Genomic DNA, 25323 nt, shown 5'->3' on the forward strand with positions numbered 1-25323 from the left:
ATATAACTGAATCACTTGCTGTACACCTGAAACTAACACAACACTGTAAACCAACTATACTGCAAAAAAAAAAAGACTCAGCCTGGTTTCGAATCCTCGCTCTATCATTAACCAACCATGTGACCTTGGGAGAATTACTTAATCTCTTATAGCCTTGGTCTGTCAATAGGGATGATGATATCACCTACCTCATAAGGTGGTTGTAAGGATCAGAAAAGATGTACCTAAGATATGAAGCTCAAATAAGATGTAAGCCCTACTTATTTAAAGGGCTTACCTAGTGCCTAGCTTATAGCACTTTAAAAATACTGTTTTTCCTTATCATTTAACTTTCAAGGCCCTGCTGTTATTGCTCTGGTGGTGGCTTAATGTTTGTAAGCACTCCTGAAGATATATCTCCTCAAGCTTGCCCACTTAAGGTTTCCATTGAAAACTTTTCCCTGGTTATTTTCACTCATGGCCCTTGGTTAAGAACCCCAGCTTACCTGTCTGACAAGCAGCCAAGCATGTGGGTACTTTTTTTAATACTTTTTTCATTGGTTTGGGCACATGGAATTCTTTAAATAGCCACTATTGGTCAATTGTGGCTCTGACCCCTATAAACATCTTCTAGGCCTGGGAAGTGCACCTACATTCGTATCACCACAAATTTTTTTTGAGTGCTTAACTAATTAGCAGCTCCTAATTATTCACACGTAGCTCTTTCTTGGCAAACTCAGGCCCACTTCATGCTATGACTTAGTGGGCATTGAAGCAACACGTTTCTAGAGTTTGCTTGAAAAATGTAAATCTATTAATTTTGGCTTAAGCAAGGTAGAATTAAGAATGTAAATCTGCTGCTAAAACAAATATATACCATGGTTCAAAGTTTAGTAAGAATAACTTATTGACTATTCAACCACTATTTATGAAGCATCCTCTGGGTCTCAGACTTCGTGATTCAGGCACACTACCATAAGTCAGACATGGATTTGGCCCTCTTAAAATATACATTAGGGGTGGTCAGAAAAGCACGCAAGTAATATACCACAGGATTTAAAAATGGCAGTAATGTGAGAGAGTGAGCTAAGTATTATGGGCGTTTGGAGGAGGAAGGCATTATTTCTGTGATGATCAGGGAGGCGGCGCGTCAGAAGTGGTATTGAAGACTGCATGGGCATAGAGGCATTCAGGTGTGGAGGCGGCACGAGGAAGGAGTGATTAAATTGGAGCAGAGTTTTTATGAAGTGGGATGGAGGGAAGAGGTGTGGAGAGGCAGGTCGGGCACAGCTGCAAGAATGCCAATCTTAGGAATTTAGAACTCTTTAAAGGCACTTGGGAGCCGCCAAAAGTTTCTGAGCATGCTGATCATAAGTGGCAGGGCAGCACGCTTAGATGTGTGCTTGGGGAGATTAATCGGGCAGTAGAAGAGAGGATGCTTTTGTAGGGAGAAACTGACAGGAGCATGGAGAGCAGCGAGAAAGTGACAGCAGCCATCCCCCCAGGGGAAAGCTAATGTGGGTCTGATCTAGGTTGGGGTGGGATGAATGGATGTAAGTGAGACTTTACAGGGAAATCAATCCGTCTTCACAGTTTCTTGGAACTGAGAAGCACAGGAGAGGGAGAAATTTTTAAATGGAACTGAGGTTTCAAGCCAGATTAACTGGAAGGCCAAAGAAGGAGGACTACGTTTGTACAGGAAGGGATGAGCTCAATTTGAAGATACTGAGTTTATGGTGCCCAAATTCATTATGTCAGGCAGGAAGATCTCGTGGTTGAAAATGGGGGACAGGTGCTGAGGTTAAGTGGGAGGTTGAGACAAAGGCTTAGAAATCATCCACCTGTGGGTGTCATCCTTGTCAACAGTGAGGACATGCCATATGGAGCAGACATTGCAAGCTTGGTGAGAATGAGACATATGTGGCTCGTCAGCATGTTTATTTATGTGTTTTAAAAATTTTTTTAAATAAGCCACCATTTTCCAATCAGAAGATTGTACTTAAAGTGTTGATTTTAAAAATTAAAAGATCAAAAGATGTGGCTAACCGTGAACTCATATTGCCATGTGACAACAGCAGCTGGAGCTGAACAGGGGCTGTCCCCTTGAGATCATGGGTGAATTGTCTAATTCACCACAGTCTCTACTACTCCCCGTCATCTCCTAACACTTAATATTTAGACAAAAAGTAGATTAATGATTGCCTAGGGCTGCAGGGCAGGAAAGAGGGGCTGGAGGCTTATGGCTAAGGGATATGGAGTTTCTTGGGGGGTGATGAAATGTTCCAGAGTTGATTGTAGTGATGGTTGATCGACTCTGAATATAGTAAAAACCATTGAACTGTACACTTTAAATGGCTGGATTGTACAACATGTGAATTATCTCGACAAAGCTTTTGGCAAAAATGCAAGAAAAAGGAACATCAGTGGCCACTGCCCTTGCAGTGTTGGTTTTCTTAAAGCAGAAAATACTTTTCTGTTATGTGTCTCTATCAAAAAGGGGGAAATGAAAGACAGACTGAGAGGGTCATGTATTTCAAGAAAAATGGAAGAGAGTACATCTGTTTGTGGTAGTGAAGACTTTCTACGTGTTAAAATGCAGACACCTGGCCTCTTTTTGATGTACATTACCTTCCCAGTCACTGAAGGCAGGTGGGTGTTAGGGAAAAAACTGGCCATGGTCAGCTCCCTGAGGTCCACCCACAACTAAGGGGAGAGGGAGAAGAAAAGCAGAGAAGGAAAAGGAATACTCAACATGCTTGATACAAGGAGAAGCAGAAGAAGCCAGTACACTGGATGCCGGAAGAGGGGGAAGCTTTATCAGGTCAAGGAGGGTGGGGACAGAGAAGTCAGGAGGTTAAGGAACCATCCATTGAGAGAAATGGGGCCAGAGAGAGACGCAGATAAGATGATGACAAAGCATTCAGAACACCTAGTTCAGAAGTTAGTATTTTATCCTCAGGCACAAGGACTGTGGAAGGATTTTAGGGGAGCGGTGTGATCAGATCAGCACAGTCTAGATTATATGTTTTCAAATTAATTCGTGTGTGTTTTGAATTGTGTGCACGATGAGCCAAGGTCACCCTAAACTTTATTCTTTCCTTCGCTAAATTCTCCCTCCCTCTGAAATCCCCAGGTTTGTTGATGTTGATGCCGTCCATTTCGTTCCCATACCTGCTTGAACCAGAGAAAACATATGGTTGTTTTTTGCTATCCCATGGGTTCTCACCATCGGCACTATTTTGTCTGGGGCTGAATAATTCTTTGTTGTGTGGACTGGCCTGTGCCTCACAGATGTTTAGCAGCATCCCTGGCCTCTACCCTCTAGACGCCATAGCACTCCCACCTAGACATGACCCACAGAATCACCTCCAGCCTAGAACCACTGAACTCCATTCATCTGTTGCTCTGTTTGATCCCAGGAGCTTAAGACCATGCAGAGCTGGGAGGCCACCCTGAAAGATGCTGACCCAGAGAAGAGGAATTCCTGTTCCACACAGAGGGGTGAATATCAGACGATGCTCTGAGCAGGCAACAAATGAGAAACTCAAGCCCTCATTTTGTTTTAGCTGATTCAGTGGACTTCAGCCTTTTGGTACTTGGTCTCCTCATTGGAAAGAGATGGCATCTTGAGGATACAAGGCAAACTACAAATCCCACTATGCCCCCTTAGGCTAAGACTCATCTCATGGCCCAGGGCCAAAGTGAGCACAGGAGTTTGGAGGAGACCTCAGGATGTGCTACATATGATAGCGGGGGCTGGCTTCTAAGTGGTGGGACTTGCGAGCCTGCCTCTAATGCAGAAGAAACAGGAGGAGTGCAGGAATGGGTTCCTCCTGGTGATGTCAAGAGAGATCAGTGAAGCTCTGGAGATGTCAGAGAGTAGCTGAAGTACAACTTGGTGTAGACTAGAAACTCGGATAAATTTTACTTCAGATCCTCCCCCTTCTAGGAAAGTCTTAGAAAGTAAAAGAATGTTTCTCTTGGGATAAGAGTGTCTAATACAGATTAGATATGAAATGGTGAGATCTTCCAGATTCCTCTTCTGGGTGCGTGTACATTCCGCGGTTGGAAAGGCATAGGAATTGTATATACATATGCCACCATTTCCATATTGATAAGGAAAATTGAATTAAGACTCTTATCAAGCTGAAAAAGTCTTAACAACTCTATTAAACTAAGGCTATTTCATAACTGGCTCTTATTCTATGTAGTAGGGTTATGCTTTTCTGCCATGGATGTTGAGTGGCTTGATTTATTATTAGCAATGGCTCCAAGCTTCCTTGCAGTGCAACCTCTTATTGTTATATAACTCTGTTATCTCTGAGCCCAGTGGTGGTTACTTTCATTGAGGCTGAAGGAAACCCATGCTGGCTTTTCTTTTTAGTCTCTTCCTTCTCTCCTTCATCAACTTTTGTGGTGACGACCTGGGCTCCCGAGTACTCTCTGAGCAATGAGCAGTGACTGGACTTTTGTTTATGTGAAACACCATGACAAGATAGGGTGTCCATAATCATGGTTTTGCCCTGTTTCGTTTCAGGCACTTCTGGATCCAGCTGTGTGACAGCTGCACTAGGAAACACCTGGAGTCACAGTGTGAACACCCGGCTGATTCTCCAGTACCTTGGTTCAGAGAGAAGACAGGTGAGTGCTTTGACAATGTTCTCTGACTGTCAAGGTCAGGGAACAAGATATACCAGCAATCTGAGTGTTCATCTTCTGAAAGCATTGGCCACGCTGTCTGTCCTGGGCCAACACTGTCAGAGGGTAGGTAAGGAAACCAGCCTCCCTGCCTACCTCAATAGCAGTTCTAATAAAGTGGGGAGACAAGTCACCCACAGGGAAAAAAATACAAAAACAGAGAGTTAGCTTGCCCCCGACGTTTGCCAATAGCTTGTAAGTGACCAAGGTCCACACCCCTAGGGATCTCAAACTCTCTACCTCTAAAGGGTGAATGAACGATCATTTCTCTTAGCTGATATTTGTTGAGGGCTAGATAATTTGTGTACAAATTAAATAATGATGCTGCCTTCTCTTGAGGTTAGTATGTTTTGAAATAATGAAGCCACACAGACCCTGCTAAGTGGATAAACTCTTCCCAGATCTTGGGTACTTTTGCATTAACTTATAAACCAGTAGTTTAAAGTACTGAATGATGCCAGAGCTTATCAAAAGGGTAATGACTCTCAGAGCTGTCTCTCTATGTTGTCTATCCTAGACTCAAGTGAGAATTCCCCCCTTCCATCTGGAAAGGTTACGTTCTACATCTTTCTTGATCTCCCCTCCCACTCCAAAGAAAGGAACACCACAGTCTGACCCCTTTGGTAAAATGTTTCGTAATTAGGACGTTTATTTTTCCTGATGTCTAACCTCAACTTTATCCTGCTGTGTGGACCAGGTTCCATCACGACCTCTCCTGCAAGTGGGAGGAAGAAGAAGACAGGGTGATTATTCTGATTTGTTAGATGGGGCAGAATTCAGAAGCCAGACTTGCCCACCTTGCTAAATATTTAACAAATCCAAGTTATTAATTAAAGAGGCATGAAATATCATGCTGGTGGTCCTTTCTGGGGAAGGTGGTAGGAAGGGAGTTGTTAACATTTACCTGCATTAGGTAAACTGGCTCTTTTTCAAGGAATCAGGAATCATCAAAAACCTTGCTTGTTGCAGACATAACTTTCTGAGTGCCCTTGGTTACAGACCAGAGGATTCTTCTTAGTTTGCTTGGGACTGTGTAAATAACATTCCAGCTTGATGATTGAGTCAGCCATGTTCTGAGAAGATAGAGCTGCTTGTTTTCACTTAGGGGAACATTCTTGAGTTTTCAGGCCCTGGCGTGCCCATTACCTCAGTGATACATTTTCCCTGATGATTTAAGTGTCCTGGGTTCTAAATCCATCACTTCTCTTTCAGTGGAACACATTAAAAAATGTTCCTGTAAAAAAAATAATAATAAAAAAAAAATGTTCCTGTAGAACCTAATGACCTTTGGTTTGTACCTTAGGTTATAAATCATGTTAACTAAATACTGTTTGTAGCTATCAGGGGTATCATTAAGGGCTGTCAAGCACTACTACCTAAACTCTAATTTGAAGAAGCAAAATTCCTTGTGAATTCATTCATTTTCATGGAACCTTAACCCTACGCCTTGAAAACTTGTAGTTTATCTCTGTTTTTGATTTTAGACGGTACACACTGATTTGATGATTCAGTTTATTATCTATGGTACCATGGATTCCAGGTTCCCAGATCCTAGTTTTACTAATTCTAGTTAGCATTTATTAGTAAATAAAGAAGTTAGCATTTATTAGTAAATAAAAAGAGCCACATTTTTCTTTTCCTTTTGCTTTAGTAAATTAACCAGTCATTTCCATTTTGTCAGTGTCAACAAGAAGTAGCTGGTAGGACACATGCTATTATTTTGTGTACCTTTGGTGACCGGAGGATTTTGGTGGCTCTTGGTTCTTGGCTCATAAGGTCAGATGCAGACCACTAGACACAAGAAGAACAGGGAGCAAAGCATGGATAGATCAGTGACAGTCTATCAACTCATATCCTATGAGATGGGTCCGCAGCGTTATCTTAATCTACAAAGGACAACTTGTTACTATCATTACTAATCAATCAAGAGCAGAGTTAAATGTCTTTGAATCATGATTTCAACCAGTAATTAGAAATTAAAGTAAAGTATGACCAGTGTCAAAATGGCCACCCCAGGCAAAAGAACATACATTGAATTAATGTATAGAAATGTACATGCCTTTTGGGACCAGTTGTTAAATTTGTGGCTCAACAACTAGGGTAAACGTTGATATATAACAGCGGTCCCCAACCTTTTTGGCACCAGGGACCAGTTTCTTGGAACACAATCTTCCCACGGACTGGGGGTGAGGTGGAGGACGCGTTGGGTAGTGATGCGAGCGATGGGGAGCGATGGGGAGCGGCAGGTGAAGCTTTGCTCGCTCGCCTGCCACTCTCCTCCTGCTGTGCGGCCCGGTTCCTAACAGGCTGCGGGCGAGTACCAGTCCGTGGCCCAGGGGTTTGGGACCCCTGATATAGAAAGCACATCTCTATCTGATGACCTTATCTCGACTTAGCAGAGGGTGTACCTAATGATTCAGTGAGCCCTTCCTGTGGTCTTACTTCATGATCAAGTAGAGAAGCCATGTGAAGATAAATCTTTTCTGGGATATGTACACAGAACAAGACTTTAAAGCTACCCTTTAAGGTAATTGCACCAAATATTTCCTTTTAACACAATTTAGTAGGAGAGTTTGCCTAGATCATTCTAGGGTGGGCAGACCCATGGAACACCAGCCACTTGGGGAAGATACCAGGGTAGCTTTTTTTTTTCATGCACAGGCGGAGGCCACTACACCAAAAGATCAAGGTTATGGAATAAGGATTATGTTTTATCCCCTTTCTATGGCACTGAGCTCTACAACAGGGTTTTTGCATGTGAGGCTTAGTCTGAGACAGGGCTGGAAGGGGGTCAGGTCAAGCTGAGCAGATCTTCGAGCCGATTAACCCAAGAGCTGAATTGTATAGTCCAAGGTAAGGAGTCCTCCCTGGGTGATTATTTTCTTTACACCCTGGAAACTTTGTAAAATTATACAACCAAGAAAGAAATCTCCTTATCAGGGCACTAGCCAAGTTAATTCTCTTGTTTATTCTGCTTCGGGGTTGCAAAAAAACCCTCTTAAGAAGCTGGGAAACATTTTCTTTTGGACTAATTTAGCTTTTTATCCATTTGACTTTTATTTACTCTTTCCCTCCTCTGCTTCAATCCTGCCCCACCCTTTTTGCAGCATTTTTATTCTTACCAAAGACATATCCTTAGAGTAGAATTGAAATGGCCTCTACTAGGGATTCTGGGTTGTTTGGTTTTGTTTTGTTTTCAGTTTTTTGGTTTTGTTTTTAATGATCAAAAGTGTGTTTTGGTCCACCACGTGCACGGCGTGGGGATGCAAAGGAGTACAAGGCACAGTTCCTGCCTTCAAGGTTCTTCTGGTCTGGTACGGGAGATGAACCAAAATGCAGTGTGTGAGTTAAAGAGCAAACTCACACTGAGATACCGTCACAGGCAGTGTTTGATTTGTGATCTAATAAGTGTTTAAAACAGTAACTGCGTTGAAGCCAGAGGAAGGTAAACTCATCAGAGGCACATTCATCTTTTCAGGAGAAGGTGGGACTTGAGTATCACTTATTTATTTACTTATTTAAAATAAATTTATTTGTGGCTGCGTTGAGTCTTCATTGCTGTGCACAGGTTTTCTCTAGTTGCGACGAGTGGCGGCTACTCTTTGTTGCACTGTGAGGGCCTCTTATTGCGGTGGCTTCTCTTGTTGCGGAGCACGGTCTCTAGGCGCACAGGCTTCAGTAGTTGTGGCCTGCGGGCTCAGTAATTGTGGCTCGCAGGCTTTAGAGCACAGGCTCAGTAGTTGTGGCGCACGGGCTTAGCTGCTCTGCGGCATGTGGGATCTTCCTAGACCAGGGCTCGAACCCGTGTCCCCTGCATTGGCAGGCGGGTTCTTAACCACTGAGCCACCAGGGAAGCCCCGAGTATCACTTTAAATCATAGTTTGTCAAGCCTGGCTGCACTTCCCACTCACCACAGGGGCACTTACAAAATACCAACACCAGGGCCGCACCCCAACCAAGTAAATCCAAATCTATGCTGGTGGGGCCAGGCGTCAGTGTTCATTTTATTTATAAAGCTCCCCCCATTGATTCTACTGTGCAGCCAAGGTTGAAAACCTCTTGCCTTAAATAGATCAAACTAGGTGAGTGAGAAAGGACAGGGAAGATGTGGGGGTGAGGATGAACTGCAGAAGAAGAGAAACAGAAGGGCAAGTCGCATGTTCAGAAGACACAGGCTGGGGTTTGCCTCCTAACAAGAGCAGAGGGTTTGTGTATGCATTCATTTGACAAACGTTTATTTAATCAGCTCTTCTCTGCCATTTACTATGTAAGATGCTAGAGATTCAAAGTATAAGTTGATGTCCTGTAGTTGTTCACTGTGTACCAGGGGAAATAGATAAACATGTGAAGAGTACATGCTGTACCAGCGTCAAGCATCCAGTGAGCGTAGAGGAGGGGACGGGTGCTACAGCAAAGGAAGGTTCTGTGGGGATGAATGAGGCAGCAGCACGCAGAGTGGATTGGCTGAGGACTCCCTTGGGCAGCTCTCACAGTAACCAGGTGCCTTGTAACCAGGGACTGGAAAAGTTAGAATGAGGGTGGCTATACTTGAAAGAATGATGAAAAAAACTTGATGAAATATTCATACTATTTCTCATCAGATCCTCATGAAGTCTGTTTGTACAAACCACATATGGGATTATATAAATTTTTAAGTGCCCTGGAAGGAGTAAAGAAGTAAATTAATCCCAACTAAGCTTCACACCCCCTTGATGAAATAAATATTATGACTCTCTTATTTCAACAAATTGGAAAGAGGTGACTTTTTCGTATAGGAGGTTTATTTAAATGGACTTTATAATAATATTTTCATCTTCTACTTAGAAGGTACCCTGAAATTACAGAACACTGGAGGGAAGAGCCTAAAGTACCCAGTAAATTGTTGACAAGACCAATGCTGTTACTCAAACTCTTGATTCTTACTTGAATTCTCAGGCTTTTCTCGAAGTCCCAGGTTGTTTTTTGTTTTTTTTTTTTGCGGTACGCAGGCCTCTCACTGTTGTGGTCTCTCCCGTTGCGGAGCACAGGCTCCGGACGCGCAGGCTCAGCGGCCATGGCTCACGGGCCCAGCCGCTCCGCGGCATGTGGGATCTTCCCGGATCGGGGCACGAACCCGTGTCCCCTGCATCGGCAGGCGGACTCTCAACCACTGCGCCACCAGGGAAGCCCCCAGGTTGTTTTGCATCTTGGAAGTATATAGTGTTTCCTTTCTGGTGATGTAATTCTTTGCTCAGTGTCCATTTTGTGTATTAAAAGACTCAAATACCATCACTGTGACTATTGTGATGGTGTTTGAGTCTGTAATACTGCAGCCCTAATCAGCCCCTCTTCCTTCCGTCTTGCCCACGGTTAAATCTAGTACCTGTCTCTCGTCTTGCATTTGTGAGACCTGAATCGTGAGCCCCTTGAAGGCTGTGACTGAATCTTAGCTGTGTACCCTCAGAGGCAAGGCAAATGCTTGACACTTACGCATTCAATGTATGTCTTTTGAAAATGAAAAAGAAAGCAGAAGCAAACTCCTTGCATCCATACGTGAACCCAGTCTTAAGGCAGAAGGACATACTGCTTATTTAAATCACTCTTCCCCATAGGATTTGAGTTTTGCAGTGTCAGAGTTCCTTTAAAGTATTAGTAATTGTCATTTTAAAAGGTTAGCATCAAACCTTGTAATTCAAGCAGATACCTTCTATAGAAATACTGTAAGAATATTGAATATAGGAATATCTTTTGGTAGAACCAGCCCGCTGGGAGCTGTGGGAGAGTAGGAACCAGGCTTCCCTTGAAATCCTAGTTGGAATTCCTTTGTGTAAGCAAGCCAGAGGCCTAAACACAGACCGAGGCAGAGCGAGGGAGGGGTTCTGCAGCTGCTTTCAGGGAACACAGCCTGGGGACTTTGGCCAAGGGGAAGGATAAGAAATCTTTGCTGCTATCTTCCACAGGTCTTAAGTTCTCCTCTCTGTGGTTGGAAAGGCTTAATGAAGGACTGAATAACTGAAGAAAAGATGATAAATCTTTTCTCCCAGATAAGCTGAAGGGCAGCTTTGGGACAGGAATGTCAAACATATATCCATGTTCACCGAAACAAAGACAGACCTTGGAGATGATGTTTTTACCTGATATAAGTCATAGTTTTATGTACCCCTCTACCTTTGTAAAGTGGTTCCAGGCATTCATCATGTTTGTTCCCTTGTTTTCTGCCCCAGCTCATCTGCTTGTCTTAGGCAAAGAGACTTTTTTTTTCATGGTGACTTGATCCAACCAGAGGAGAAGTTTGGCTGTGCTGCCAGGGTGGGAGAAATTTCTTTTTAAGCATAAATGTCTGCAGAAAGAGCAAAGGGAACAGAGAATCCCAGCCAAGTACATTGCCTTGGGTATAAATGTTCCCTCCCTTTTCGGAGCTGCTCAAGTGTGAAATCTAACCTGCTGCCTACACTCTTCTATCAGAAGTGCTCTAACAGGTATTGAGAGACGGGGAGAATGTATAAAAGGGGAACCCAAAAGGGGGACTTCTAAAGGGATTCTTTTTTCAGGTCACCAGGTAAGTGTATTAAAATGTAAGGAAATTCCACCTGAAAGTATGCAGTAACAGCAAATGAATACAGTGAACTAAGACTCACAGAGCAGAAAGACAGGCTCTGATGGAGAAAGGGTAACTCACGTACCTAAGTGCACACTTCCTGTTTCTATCTCCACGTTCGAAATAAAAATATCAATATCTTTCCCACCACTTACAGAAACAAAAAACAAAAAACCCAAACTCCATAGGGCTCCCTTTGAAAAAAGTCAGTGTGCTCCAAAAATCACTACTTCTAAATGGGGTCAAGTAGATAAAACTTACCCTTGAAGAGGTTCCATTGGAAACTGACAGTTAAAAATGCAGGGGTACAACTGCCCCCATGATTCTGATGGGGGTGCCCCTTTCAGATGTTTTGGCTGTGCTAGACCACGTACCTCTACTGAGAGAGAGAGCCCATGTTCCTAGGAGATTTTGAGCCACGTGAGGTCAATAAAAAATAAAACTCAAACCAAAGCAAGGGTTGGGGAACCACCATAGAGTTTTAAATGTCTTTTATTTTTTAATCAATTAGAGTTGCAAAATTAATTGTTACCACCATTTCAAAAAGGAAAAGGTAATTTAACACCAAAAAGTAGAAAGGATGTGTCTGTGAATAAAGAATACTGCTGTAACTTGAATACATTTGTTTTTATGGAAGACTTAGTACATGTCCTCATTTCTCTCTTTGAGGATCACAGTCTCTGACTGCCAGGGGCTGGATGGGCGGTCCAGTCACTGAGTGTTTAGGTGACTTCCCCTGTGATGAGCCACTCATTTCACAGGTATTTTGTCACCTCCGTCATTCTCCTCCAGCTCTGACTAGTTTTATTTTTACACACTGTCTGGTACCAAATCTCCTTATTCAGCGACCCTCTCAGTTCTAACTTGCTAAGTAAACCAGGGCAAATAGATGAACGAGAGATTTCTAGAGAAATCTCAGCCGTTGTAGTAAGCAGAAGAGACGCAGGGCTTTGGAGCCAAACTGAAGACCTCATTGTCAGGCTAGGGACAAAGGAAACATAGGAACAACATAGGAAACAGCTACAAGATCTCTTGGACAAGGCAGTGACCTGGAAATCAAGGATGCTGACATTTATTTGGCTCATTTGAAAATGAAGTTTGGACAGGATGTTGTATTTTAGCCTTGGTTGGTTAGCTATGAGTGAGAAGGAAACGAGGCAACATCTTTGGTCAGGAAAAGCAAAGGCGAGAGAAAGAGTCAATATCTACATAAACTACAAACTGATTTACAAATGAGCCAGCACTTTCACTAGAACGAAAGCATTTAGAATATGACAGTGTCCCACGTGAGATGCCCTCTAGGGATCATCTTAGCCAGTGATTGTCAACTACAGTGAATTTAAGAGTCCCAGGTGTTTGTTAACAATGAAGATTCCCAGGCCCCACCCCCAGTGACCACTCAGGGAGGGTAAGCACTTCCAGTGGTTCTCCTCAGACCCACATTCTTTTCTAGTCCCTTCACAGGGGGGTGAGCAATTAGGGGTGACTTATTCAGGGTCACACAACTACTACGCAGTAGAAATGGAACTGGAATTAAATTCTCCCAACTTCTAATCTGTTGCTATTTTCACTTTGCTGACTTTTAGTAGGAAAACTCTGGGCAGAAAAGTCCTCAACCCCGTCAAATGACTAGGTTTGCAGGCAATGTGATATTTATATTTCCTCTGACTTTCAGTGGTTCATAAAAAGGTCCTATAGAACTCTGCAGACAAATATTTTTGAAAGGCACCATCCCCCCCCACACTGCAATGAATTACCAGATAAAAGTCAGCATTTTAAATTCTTGGGCCCAGACATGTGAATAAGTGACTTTTTCCAAGTTGAACTTCACCATGAGCATGGACTTCCCAGTGGAATGACTTACAGACAATCCTGCAAACAAGTCTGGCTTCTCTCATTGCCCCTCTCCTGCAACTGTCATTTGTGCTCAGGGAGGGTCACACTTAAAATCTTGAGCTTCCTGTTGCCTATCTTTGTAGGCTAAAGGTGTGCAATGGTTTGAGAGAACTGGAGTTCCCTGGTCTTTCGTGTGTCTGGTCTTCTTAGCATGGGAGAAGCTTTGTAGTTATATTTTTTAGTCTTTGCATCTTTAGTTTGAAAAGTCAAGAGTGGGACAGAGAGAGGAAAGGAGGCAGGAGGTAGCCCCTGGGGGGACCCATTTTCTACCATCTGGGAGTCCTACTGTTTGGTATTAAAGAACATCCTTTCTCCGTTCTAGTGTTCCAGGCAACACTAATTTAAAGCCTCTTTAATCTTCAGGAACAGAAGGGGGCTATTAGCCTTTACTGAGTACCTACCTTTGTGGGTGTCATATTTGATAACTCCATGTACATTTTTCCATGAACCCCCGCGACAGCCCTTTAGCATAGATCTCATCGTCTACCTTTTTATCAACAGAAAAACCGGGCTAAGAGGATAAATAATGTGTATCCAGTAGTAGTATTGAGATTTGAAACCAAGTTTGTGTAACTCCGGAGCTTAAGTGTTTTTGTTTTTGTTTTTGGCCATGCCATGTTCTCTGAGATGTAGGGATTTATTTTTAATTTAGGAATAAAGTGAGATGCTAGAAAACGAAGCCTCGATTTAGTGATGATTCTTTTGGCTTACAACAGATAGTCCTTGTTATTTTTCTCTCTGACTTTTCCGTGAGGATGACTGGATCGCGAATGTCATTTAGCTTACCTCCAAAGCTTACTGAATTACATATTAGAGCAGCACTTCTCACTCTGGGGCAGGGACACTAGGAAGGAGAGGATGGGCTGCTTCTTGCTGTTTATTTGGCTTGTGACTCCTGGCATGTGCCTGAATGCTGCCTGCCCTGTCTGTGTATATGATTTGAAAAGCACAGCTTGTCACATATGTGGCCTAAGCAAGGTCCAACTTGGAGAACTTGTTGTCTGGTTGCTATGGATGGGGGAGTATGCCTGCCTGCGGTGGTGCACAGCCTGGGCCTGTGACCTCTGCTTCTCTCCCAGGGGTCAGCTGTGGCTGTGAGGGTCGCAGCGTGGGACAGTACTGGTTTGCGTTTCAGCCTAATTGGAACAGTGCACGGGGTGGGGTTCAGGCCCTTGCAAAATCTTAATGGCTTATGAAATTAGGTGTAGGGGCATGGAAAGCAAAGGATTTACATGATGGAGGTGTGAGGGAAAATGAATCAAATATGTCTGTAGCATTTGGTTTGAATGTATGTAAGTCCAATTGTGTTACCATAACATTTTATGATATGCTAAACGTTATCTGATGCACGATTGGTTGTCAGCTGCAATATAACTCATTGAGCTTGCCTGATGTCTGCTGATCTAGGTAATTTGGGATTTTCAGTTACCATACAGCTGACCTGCTGATTCCTTCCTTCCCTCAACCTCCCTCTTAGCCTGTTGCTCCTCTCTCCACACCCACACTCCAGTCACCTTCCCTGGATTTTTAAATCGATCAATGGCTCCTGGCAACTGCCTTAGAGTTCAAACGCCTGAAGCAGAGATTTTTCCACAGAGGGTCTCTTTCTGAAAATTTCACTTCTTGGCTTGGCAGTGCTTCAGAGTCCTGGCATCTAGGACAAAGAGCATGTGTGCTTGAGTCTTGGACCCTTGTTTTATTGTCACCAAAGGGACTATGATTTTGAGAACACCTTTGTAGAGCCAAGCTACAGTGGCCCTGCCCACTGCCTACTTGCTGAATCCTCCACTCAGACTTGGCAGTGAGAAGCTGAGCAGGGATTATGATCCATGATTCGAAGTAACAAAATTCTCTGAGTGTCAGGCTTCCAGAAAGAGGCACATCAATAAAAACCTCTAAAAGTTAGAATTGAGGCATCTGGTGTATCTGGAAGGGATTGAGCACGAATCACCCGAAGTCTCCACAGCCCTGGCTTTCTGGTTGCTTTGCTCGGTCTACTCGACCATTTATTGAGCGTTTCCTTTGTGCCAGTTACTGTCCTAAATGCTTGGTGGGCATTTTCTTGTTCAAGCCTCACAACTACCCTGTGAGAGATGTGTTACTAGGTACACTTTAAAGATGAGCACCTTGAGGTTTACAGAGCTTTTAAAAACTGCTCGGAATCACGTAGCTTCTAAGGGGGTCCCCCCATACATATACACTCTTTTCCCTACATGCTTCTGTTCTTAACCATTATCCTGTCCTGAGCCCCACGTTAATGTAAGATTATTCACACACACTGCTTGGAATTAATTGCCGAACATTTCTCCATTCAGCCACTGGGTTTGTGGCCACCTTCAATGGTTGTATCAGGTAGAACGCTCCCTTTAAAGAGTGAAACGAGTCATTGTCTTAAGAGAGCTTTGTCTATCTCTGTTAAATAATCATTAGTTATTTCCTATGACAATGTGGCTCTGGGTGGCAACAGAACACCCTTGAGGAGGAATGAGCCCCATGGGACATGGTCCTCTGGATCTCGCCATCCATTCAGGGGGCATCCTGGCCCTTGCTCTCTCAACTTCCGAGTTCTGGCCTTTCCAGCCAGAGTCTTCTCCACGTTCCGATTTGGCTTCAGTGTTCTGCCATGTATCGTCAAAGCAGAAAGAGATAGTCTCTGTGGATTCTTGCCCACAGTGGGGACAGATCTGTGCCTACCTGTTCGTGGTCTCCTCCAGTGAGAACCTGCAGGCTAGGAGGTACGGTGGTGGGGAGACATCCCTTCCCTCATGGATGATGCAGAATGACATATAAGCCATACCTGCCTCTTTACGCTTTCCTTGCAAAGTCACTTTCCCCACAGAGTAGTCAGTGCCATGGTTTACCTTTTAAATCCTTCCTGAGTTGTCAGTTCTTCTCTGGAAGTTTTATCCCAGGACCCTGAGGAAGATTCAGTCACTGTCTAGTGAAATGGGAAGGCTTGGCAGTTCTGTGTTCTCTTACAGGTGCCTCCTTAAAATACAAGTTCAATAGATCCAATGTGGCCTCACCCCTTTGACAGCTGTGCTCATACCACGCTGCTCTCTCTTGTTTGTAGCTATTTAGACAGTATTCTCTGCAGACACAGAGTCCTGTACTGGTCATGCATTGGAATGTTAGGCTCTTCTTTTTTTTTTTTTTTTTAACGTCTTTATTGGAGTATAATTGCTTTACACTGTTGTTAGTTTGTTGTATAACAAAGTGAATCAGCCACATGTACACATATATCCCCATATCCCCTCCCTCTTGCGTCTCCCTCCCACCCTCCCTATCCCACCCCTCTAGGTGGTCACAAAGCACCGAGCTGATCTCCCTGTGCTATGCAGCTGCTTCCCACTAGCCATCTATTTTACATTGGATAGTGTACATATGTCAATGCTACTCTCTCACTTTGTCCCAGCTTACCCTTCCCCCTCCCCGTGTCCTCAAGTCCATTCTCTATGTCTGCATCTTTATTCTTGTCCTGCCCCTAGGTTCATCAGAACCTTTTTTTTTTTTTTTTTTTTAATGGAATGTTAGGCTCTTCTTAGTGACTGACCTCCATTTTCTACTTGGGGCTCCATTCTGGAACTAACCTTACCTTTTTTACCCCTCTTTCCCCCTTTTCCCATTAGACCTTGCTCCGAGATCCCTGTGACTGCCTCTGCTGAAAACGTGTCAGCATTTGATCCCATTGCCTGCAAAAGGCTAGTCCTGCCCAAGAGCCAGCCTCTAACCTATTAAACAGCAGACATCTCTACCAAAGGCTTCATTTGTCTCTAGGACCCCTGTGCATAGGGGGTCTCATTACATGTTGTGGTTGTCCAAAGGCCAGGTATTTTCAAAGAAAACCCACTGAGACAAGTTGGCTGAGCGCCGGCCATAGCATCTGTGAAGTCTTGGTCACTTTTTTCTCTCCTAAAAATCTAATATTTTTCCTCAGTTAAGAAATGGTATACATTACAGCTTAAAATCTTTAGCAATAAATCTTCTAGAGCCTGTAATTGTAATAACAGTCCTTTGTGTGTGCTCTAACCATAGACGTGGATCCTCTTATAACTCTTCTATTTTTATCTAGACTAGACTAGTTAGTATTTGACACTCCCTTTTCCTTCCATCCTTCTCTCCCTCCTCCTTCCTTTACTACCTTCAGATCTTTCCTGGGTAGATATATGTGCCAAATGCTGGGAATATGAAGTCAAATAAAGCCCGATTTCCTGCCCTGAAGAACCATGCAGCAGAGGGAAAACACCTAGTAGAGGGTGACAGACATAAATACATACGAGAAGGAACTGAGGGAACTTCAACGGAAGAGAGTGTGGGCATCAGTATTGGGATGGTCAGAATCCTCATCAGGGAAGGTGTAGTCAGAGAAGGATTCAGAGGAAGGTGTATGTTTAAGATATCGATAAGACTTGAAAGGTGTATCAGTACTTGCCAGGTGGATGGGGAAGGAGGCTGAGGAAGCTGTATGAACAAAGGCCCCGAGGTGAGAACTGCAAATGGTCCTTCTTTATTGCTACTGGGGAGGGTATGTGGGTGTCTCTTCGATGGGTGGGGGTGGGGAAATGGGGCCTGTGTACAAAGACAAAGCAAGGAAAGGTAGGGCAAATCAGACTTGATCCCAAAGTCTCTCAGAAGACCCACTGAGAGACTTCCAGCAGGGCCATGACATCGGATTTGTACTTTACAGTGCCCTCCTGGGCAGGGGTTTGCCATACAGGTTTGGAGGGACTTGAAATAAGATGCAAAGAAATGAGGGCCTGAATGGAAACAGTGGCCATTGAGATGGAGAAGAAGGAAAAGAGACGAGATGGTAAGGAGGCAGGATCAACAGCATTTAAGCACAGAGATTGGATCTGGAGGGAGGGGTTGTTTCTGATGTAAGTAAGTGAGTAGATGAGGTTATCGCTCATTGACTGGGCTAGTCCAGGAGGATGAGCAGGCCTGGGGGCGGGGAGACAAGAGCTGGCCTTGCTCGGCACACACACCATCCCCTGCTTATGTGACGGTGTGGCAACTTCCACTCTTCCACCAGAGCTCAATGACTGCCATCAGGAATTAGCTTGGAGACCAGAAGGGACTTCTTGTGCAGAATCTTGAGTCCAAAGGTTCTCTCCCCCGCACTGACCCCCCACCATTGCTTCCAGCCCACCATTCCCTTCTTCCCCACCCTCAAGTGCTGCTTCCTTCTTTTAGAACCCTGGCTTCTGTAAAGAGATGGTGGCCCTCAGAATGTATGGGAAATGAAGTTTGGCAACATGTGCTGGGGAATGTGAGGGGAAACGACTTGCAATCAAGCCCCTGAGCCCAGGGAGGAGAGGGCCTGTGGATGGCTGTAGCTCCCCCTCCAGGGAATTCTGGCAAACTTCAAGTCCGGGGTGTGGAATCAGTAACGAATTTGGAGATTTACCAGTTTAGGCTTCAAGGTTTTGTTTTTTAAAGATTCCCATCTGCAAATTGGGAATCAGGAATCCCTGCCTTAGTGGGTCATGCCAGTCAGTTGCTTCTTTGCTCTCGGTCCACTCCCTGCCTTTCCCCTGCTCTACTTGGTACCACAGGGAACTGACAGTGTGATCTGCCTTCCCCAGGTTCCCTTTCCATTGATTCTGCTTAGTCTGGGGCCCTGGAGGGAGGACGTAGGGCAGAGGTATGGGAGAAGCCATGTCTTTCTGCCTCCCTCTCTTTGCTTCCAGTGCTATCTCAGGCAATGACACCAATTCCTTCTCCATGATCCCTTTGTGGACCCAGCTCCACAAAGAGCTGGAGTTGGGCAGCTCCATCCTCTGGGCCCTAGTAACAGCACCTCTTCCTTGTTCCTCCAGCCCTGGGGATGGTGGTGGCTTCTTACTATTGCTAGTCTCTAGGTTGCCTCACTGTCCCTATTTTCTTTTCAGCTCTTCCAACACATTTGTAACTAGTTCCCAACATTAAATTCTCTCTCTTAAACCACCTGGGGTGAGTCCCATTTTTCTGAGGGACCTTGATTGACATGGTCTGCATGAGATCTCTGGTTGGCACATGGTTAGTAAAAGACCCCAAACATTCTCCATTGGTTCTGTTCCCCAAAGGACTTCTTTGTCTACCATGATTCTCCAGTCCTGAGAGTTGGGTTCCTGGACTGGGCTGTCTTGGAGGGCAAATATTTTGTGCAGTGATTCCTGAATGGCAAGAGAAAAGGAGCTCTCTTGGCCCAGTCTCCTTCCTGTGGGATTTTCCAAAACTTTCCAGATGTGTCTAAGCTCAGGAAGCATTTTAGTGGCTGGAAATAATGCCTCGTGGGGGCTGGTGGTTTGAACCAACAGAAGCTCCTCTAAAAGAGGTGTGTTGAAATGTTTCAGGGCCTGTATACATGTATCCAGACCCTGCCCCTCCCTTGTTGAAAGCATGGCAGGCTCCTTCCTTTAATGGGTTCACGTCGTGGAAGAGGAGTTGGCATTCTCTGAATGCACTGATGTCGCAGAGCAGAGGAGTAGCTCTGAAGGTCGGAATTCTCTCCAGGAGGGACAGGGTGGTTAAGTGGTTAGCTACGTATTTGGATTCTAATTCAGATTCCACCTCTGATTCTATAAGGAGAATTCTATAATCCCCTTCTAAGGCCAATAATAATGGCTATGAGATTGATCTAAATCATAATAAATCTCTTCTAAGGCTACTGTTACCAACTTAATGAATTGGAGCACTCTGGGATTCTCATGAGGATGGGCATCATCCATCTGCAGGATATATTACTGATTTTCTGCGAACAGGCCATGGCTTTCACTGTGCTGTGTTGTGCCCATTTTCTTAGCAACTTTCAGAAGGGGCTCTGTTGGGGGATTATTGTTGTCTTAAAGCATTCATCAAAGAGAAGTAGAAGTGGAAGATCTATACGTGTGTACCTTCTCAGATCCTTCAATATTGGACCAAGAAGTAGAGAGTAATCTTTTCTAGTCCGTGGCGGCGAGCCCCCAGAAATAGCTAAGAGGCTCTTATGTGCTCTGTCGCTACAGGGAATAGCTGAAACGCCATCCTTTCGAATGACTCTGAATCCAACCCCATATTGATTCATATGAGCTGTGTCCAGGAAGTTCCCAAATTCTTTAACACAGTAACCAATAACTAGGATACTTGTGTGGTTAATTTGGTGATGCACAGAACTTTATAGACCTTGGGGTCAGGTATATGTTTTATATTAGAAGAGCAGTATTTTAATGAAGAGGAAGCAGGTGGTGTGCACTAATGTGAATAGAGCTTCTGGTGTCTCTGAAATGTCCAGGATTGTATGGTATTGCTACTTCTTCCTTCTAACCAAGTTTCTTCTTTTAGCCTACAAGGGAGCTGATGGAACGAATAATAGCCCCAGAAATAATATGGGAGAACTTTTCCATTTGAACGCATCAAAAAGCTAGGATGATTTTTTGTTCTCTCGGTGATTAAAATTAATTCATGGATCCTAGCCTATAACACACATACATAAGCCCACCGTCTTCACCTCTAGGTACCTAGAAAAAAGACTCTCCATTGTGTAAAAAGATAATGGTATTTTAGAATGAAGTTCTCTCTTTGTCTCTAATTAGATATGTGATCTTGGGCAAATGACTCTGAGTCATAGGTTCCTCTTCTGTAAAACAGACCTAGAAGATGAAGCCATCTATACCCTGAAGCCATCTATACCATGCTATACCCTGTTTACTATTTTGTACAATGAGAGTATTCTTCGTTATTTATGGTAGGGCTTGCCACATTGTTTGTTTGTGCTAAACCATGGGATACAACCCTAGCACTCTGCTCAGTTATTTATTTGGCTGATGACTTCCTCTTGTAATGTTTCTTGACCAGTGGTCAGAGGAATACCTCTTGGAATCCACCAGCAGAGCTTGTTAAAATTCAGATTCCTGGGCCCTCCCAGACTAAATCAGCAGCACTGTGTGGGGGGACCTAGATATCCGCATTTTTATACATTGCTCATGTGATTCTTAGGGACACTAGGATCTAAGATCCACTGCCAACTGACAGCACATGGTGTCCACATGACTGACTTGAACTCTCTTTATCCTTTGCATCCAGTCTGCAGGGTCTTAGCTTGGGGCGTACCCCTGACTGGATGAATTGGTCACACCGTTTCATCTCTCTAGGACCGTTTTCTTATGTATAAAATGTCGGGGCTGGAGTATTAATCTCTAAGGAATCCTTGGGTTCTAACAGTCCATGGCAGTAGTTCTTTTTTTCTTTTTTTTTAAATTAATTTATATTTGGCTGTGTTGGGTCTTCGTTGCTGTGTGCGGGCTTTCTCTAGTTACAGAGAGCGGGGGCTACTCTTCGTTGTGTTGCGCAGGCTTCTCATTGCGGTGGCTTCTCTTGTTGCGGAGCATGGGCTCTAGGTGTGTGGGCTTCAGTAGTTGTGGCTCGCCAGCTCTAGAGCACAGGCTCAGTAGCTGTAGCGTGCACAGGCTTAGTTGCTCTGCGGCATGCAGGATCTTCCCCACCCAGGGCTAGAACCCGTGTCCCCTGCATTGGCAGGCAGATTCCCAACCGCTGCACCACCAGGGAAGCCCCATGGCAGTAGTTCTTTAGTGACTTGTGAGAGTTCCTGAACCAATCTTAACAAATCCTATTTCTTGAGTCCCTACTATGTGCTGGGTTTTGTGCAACTTTTACATATGCTTCATTTTTTTTCTTTACAGTAACCTATGATATTGGCACTATCAATATTCACACTTGACACCTAAGGAACAGAGGCTTGGAAAAGTGAAGTAGCTTGTCCAAGTCTACTTAGCTAAGAAGTGGAGCCACAGTGGAGTGGGATTAAACCAGAGTCATAAACACGTGAATAATCGCCGGGGTTGCTGTGCCCCCATGGCTTCGAAAGGCCTGGGGCTTGTCCAGTGTGCTGCTCATTCACCCTGTGTTCCACTCTCCCAGCAAAGGAGCCTGGTTTTGGTTTCCTTAGATGTTTACTTGGCCTCTTGCTTAAGCATTCGCCTCTTCTACTCAGTAAGAGTGAAAGGACCTAAAAAAAAAAAAAAAAAATCCCAGGGCTGGAAACATTTTGTTTCCTACAAAAAGAATATTTTGCAGCCAGCTCTGTGGTCGAAAGTATTTTTCCTGTGGTCTAGGGATGGGTTGGATCCCATCTCTTTTTGGCCAGTGTCTGAGAACTTAGCCTGTGGCTTCCCATCAAGTCCGCACACAGTACACTGTGTTATTTAAATGAGTGTCTAGTGATGTTGAGTGTGTGCACAAGTGGATGGATTGGTCTGTCTGGGTGTATAAGAATGTGTCCATGTACCTCTGGCCTTTCCAGTGCAGAGAGAACCTAGGAGTGGTTTTCCACATGCTGCACACATCAACATAGCTTTTAAGGTTTCATCACTCACACGACAACCAAACAAATTCAGATGCTGACAAAATGAGAAGAGAGTGATATGTGAGCCTTATGTGGATTTGCAAGTAATCAGAAAGCCAAGGGAATCTGAGATTTTGACCTGTCACATTTCTTTCCATTTTCAAATGTTCAAAACCAAGACATGGGGTTGGTTTTATTAGGTGGCAGTGTGGTCTGATGGTGATGGCAGAAAATGGGAATTCTGAGATCCGCCTGCAGCCTGGCCACTTGCAGAGTTCAAGACACTGACCTTTGCCCAGCCTTGCGTAAGTCACTTCTTCTCAAGGACTGCATTTTTCTGTCTGAAAACATAAATTTAAAAAACACACAATAAAACAGCTGTATGCTTCAAATAATAAAAGCTCTTCTACGGGAGATGAATTTTGAGCATTCCAACAGAGTTTGAAGATAAGAAGTATTACTAGTGCCAGGTACATTTTCTTTACTCATAATTTAGATGCTTTCAGTGAGGCTTTGCAGTGTGTGGTAGTGCCTAGAACTTTCTAGCCTTACTTCCTTTGTTCATGCTGGAAAGCCGTTCACTTGAAGAAATCCTACTTGTCCTTTATGGCATGGCCTGGATGATGCCATTTCTTTACCCACCATGAAAAAGTGGCTCTTCGGGTTCCCACTGCACATGGGTTTTAGGTGGCACTTCCCTGCCACATTAGGTGTTCAGCTAAATTAGAAGGCAGGGCTGGCTCACTCCTAAAGGTCCCAGCACAGGGCAGAGAAGATGCCCAACGTGTATTTGTTGACTTAAATGAAATAGGCTTCTCCAAGGATGACAAGCTACTATTCATAACTTCAGCATTCTCTTGTGTAGCTTTCCATTTGGGGACTTTTTAAATTTAATTTTCTTGGCCGTGCCACGCAGCATGTGGGATCCTAGTTCCCCGATCAGGGATTGAACCTGCGCCCCTTGCATTGGAGGCGTGGAGTCTTAACCACTGGACCGCCAGGGAAGTCCCTGGGGACATTTTTAGAACTCACCACATCATGGCATCCAGGGAGAAAAGTTGTAGCCACTGGATATGGGGGCACCATTCGAGGAAATGAGCAAATCCCAGTGATGGAGGGAGTTGTGAATCCTTTTGTTTTTACATTTTAGGGGGGAAAGATGTTAGGGAAGATTTCAAGGGCTATTGGAATAGAAACTAAGCCATCATGAGTGCTTCATTTTAGAGGGGCAGGGATTGAGACAGAAGTAGACCCCATGCCAAGATTCAAAATTGGTGGCATTGGCTTCAGGGCTACCCCTACCCTGGGATGCAGAAACTGGCCCATCCAAGTCAGCCCGTGGGAAAGGATGGCCACAAAGAGATCAGGGTTCACCAGTAGGGGAAAGCTGGCGTCTGCTCCGTTTCCTCATACAGGGCAGTGGAGCTATTCTCACGGTAGGGTTTGGGGTGGGGTTGGGGTATTGGTAGTGATTTTAGTAAACCAGTTTTCCGATGACAAGGATGTTTCTGTTTTTACCCCTTAACAATGAGACAACAACCCAAATAACAGATCCCTCAGCATGTTGAAATGCCAAGGCTAAATGAACTGGTGGAACTTTGTGGCTTTGGCTCTTGGCTTACAGGCGTATCCGTGCATTAGGGCCATGGCTTGGCAGTAGACAAAGCGGCTATGTGGGTCCGTAGCAAGCTCTCTGGCTCTGTGGCTTTCTTTGATATGCAACTGAACTTTGGCAAATTTTTCCTCTCAAGTCTCTGTTTATGAAGTTCGGGGGTAGACAGATACCCTCATTACGGAGCCCAAAGCCAACAGCAAACTAGAACTACAGGATGTCTTCCCACATTCACACTCTGCTTTCAAGGCTAAAGAGCTGGCCCACAAGGCTTACAACCAAGGGACGAATTAGGGGAAGAGACCACTGAATTCTCTTCCCAGCTTCACACAGCTCTAAACCTGTAAGCTTGGCCACATCTCTTAAACTTTCTTTCTTCCAAAATGAGATCTCTTAGTTGTCAAAGGACCAGTAAGGTCACCAATTTATTGGTTTCCAGTGTAGTTGTGCTTAACAACAACAGCTAACATTTATTAAGTGCTTAACCGCTTACCATGGTACATGTAATTATCCATTCAGTCATCACATCTTTGTAAGGTATGTGCTATTATCCCCATCCTACAGATGAAGGAATTAAGGCACAAAGAGGTTAAGTCATTGCTAGTTGTTGCTGTTCTTAATCATTATTCACTAAGTTAAGGTACAACTCTGCAGCTATATCTTAAAATTGAACAGCTTTCCTGAATCCCTATCTGCTCAGTTTTTATCACTGGGCCAGAGATAATAAAACTATTGGAATTAGTATAGTTAGCATTCTTAATTGCTGACTCACCTTAAATTGCAAGTAGGCATTGGCCATTCTCAAGCTATATCATTCTTATATTGAGAAACTTAGAATTAGGACGTTTCCAAAGTCCTGAGCAGGTATATAGAAAGTGGTTAATTTGGTGAACAAGTGGGATTACCCATTCTACCGAACTTGAACAGTAAAGGGAAAACAAATGTGGTGTTGGGCTGAGAAGAGTTTAAAAAATTGGAGGTGGGGTTTCTGTTCAAGTGCCAAGATCAAGCCAACGGACTCCAGAGGGGCTGAAAAGTGAGGCTCTATGCCACGGTTTGCATCTAGGTTATTGCTGTGCACCTTTCCTACTCATTTCTACAGGAAAGAGCCTTTGTGGGGTAGCCTTTATGCTTTCTATCGCTACCCCAGGGAATGCCGAGGATAACATTAACAGCCGCCATTTTTGTAACAGGCACGTGATAAGAGCTATACAGACAGTATCTTTATAATATACTGTG

General features: G+C 44.1%; 1 protein-coding gene across 4 annotated transcripts in view; it reads left to right on the forward strand.

The window, feature by feature from the left end:
• RAD51B (RAD51 paralog B) overlaps positions 1-25323 on the forward strand; it is a 641700-nt gene that overhangs the window by 553147 nt on the left and 63230 nt on the right. For 3 of the 4 annotated variants that reach the window (XM_029239093.1, XM_029239092.1, XM_029239091.1), the window contains exon 9: positions 4517-4620. In XM_029239093.1, coding sequence (XP_029094926.1) covers positions 4517-4620 — 104 coding nt within the window. Of the gene's footprint in view, positions 1-3398; positions 3458-4516; positions 4621-25323 lie in introns of those variants that run through there. The other variant, XM_029239094.1, reaches the window with a different exon arrangement.

The sequence above is a fragment of the Monodon monoceros genome, unplaced genomic scaffold, assembly GCF_005190385.1.
Source record: "Monodon monoceros isolate NGI ecotype Baffin Bay Population unplaced genomic scaffold, NGI_Narwhal_1 Super_Scaffold_21, whole genome shotgun sequence".
NCBI classification, from domain to species: domain Eukaryota; kingdom Metazoa; phylum Chordata; class Mammalia; order Artiodactyla; family Monodontidae; genus Monodon; species Monodon monoceros.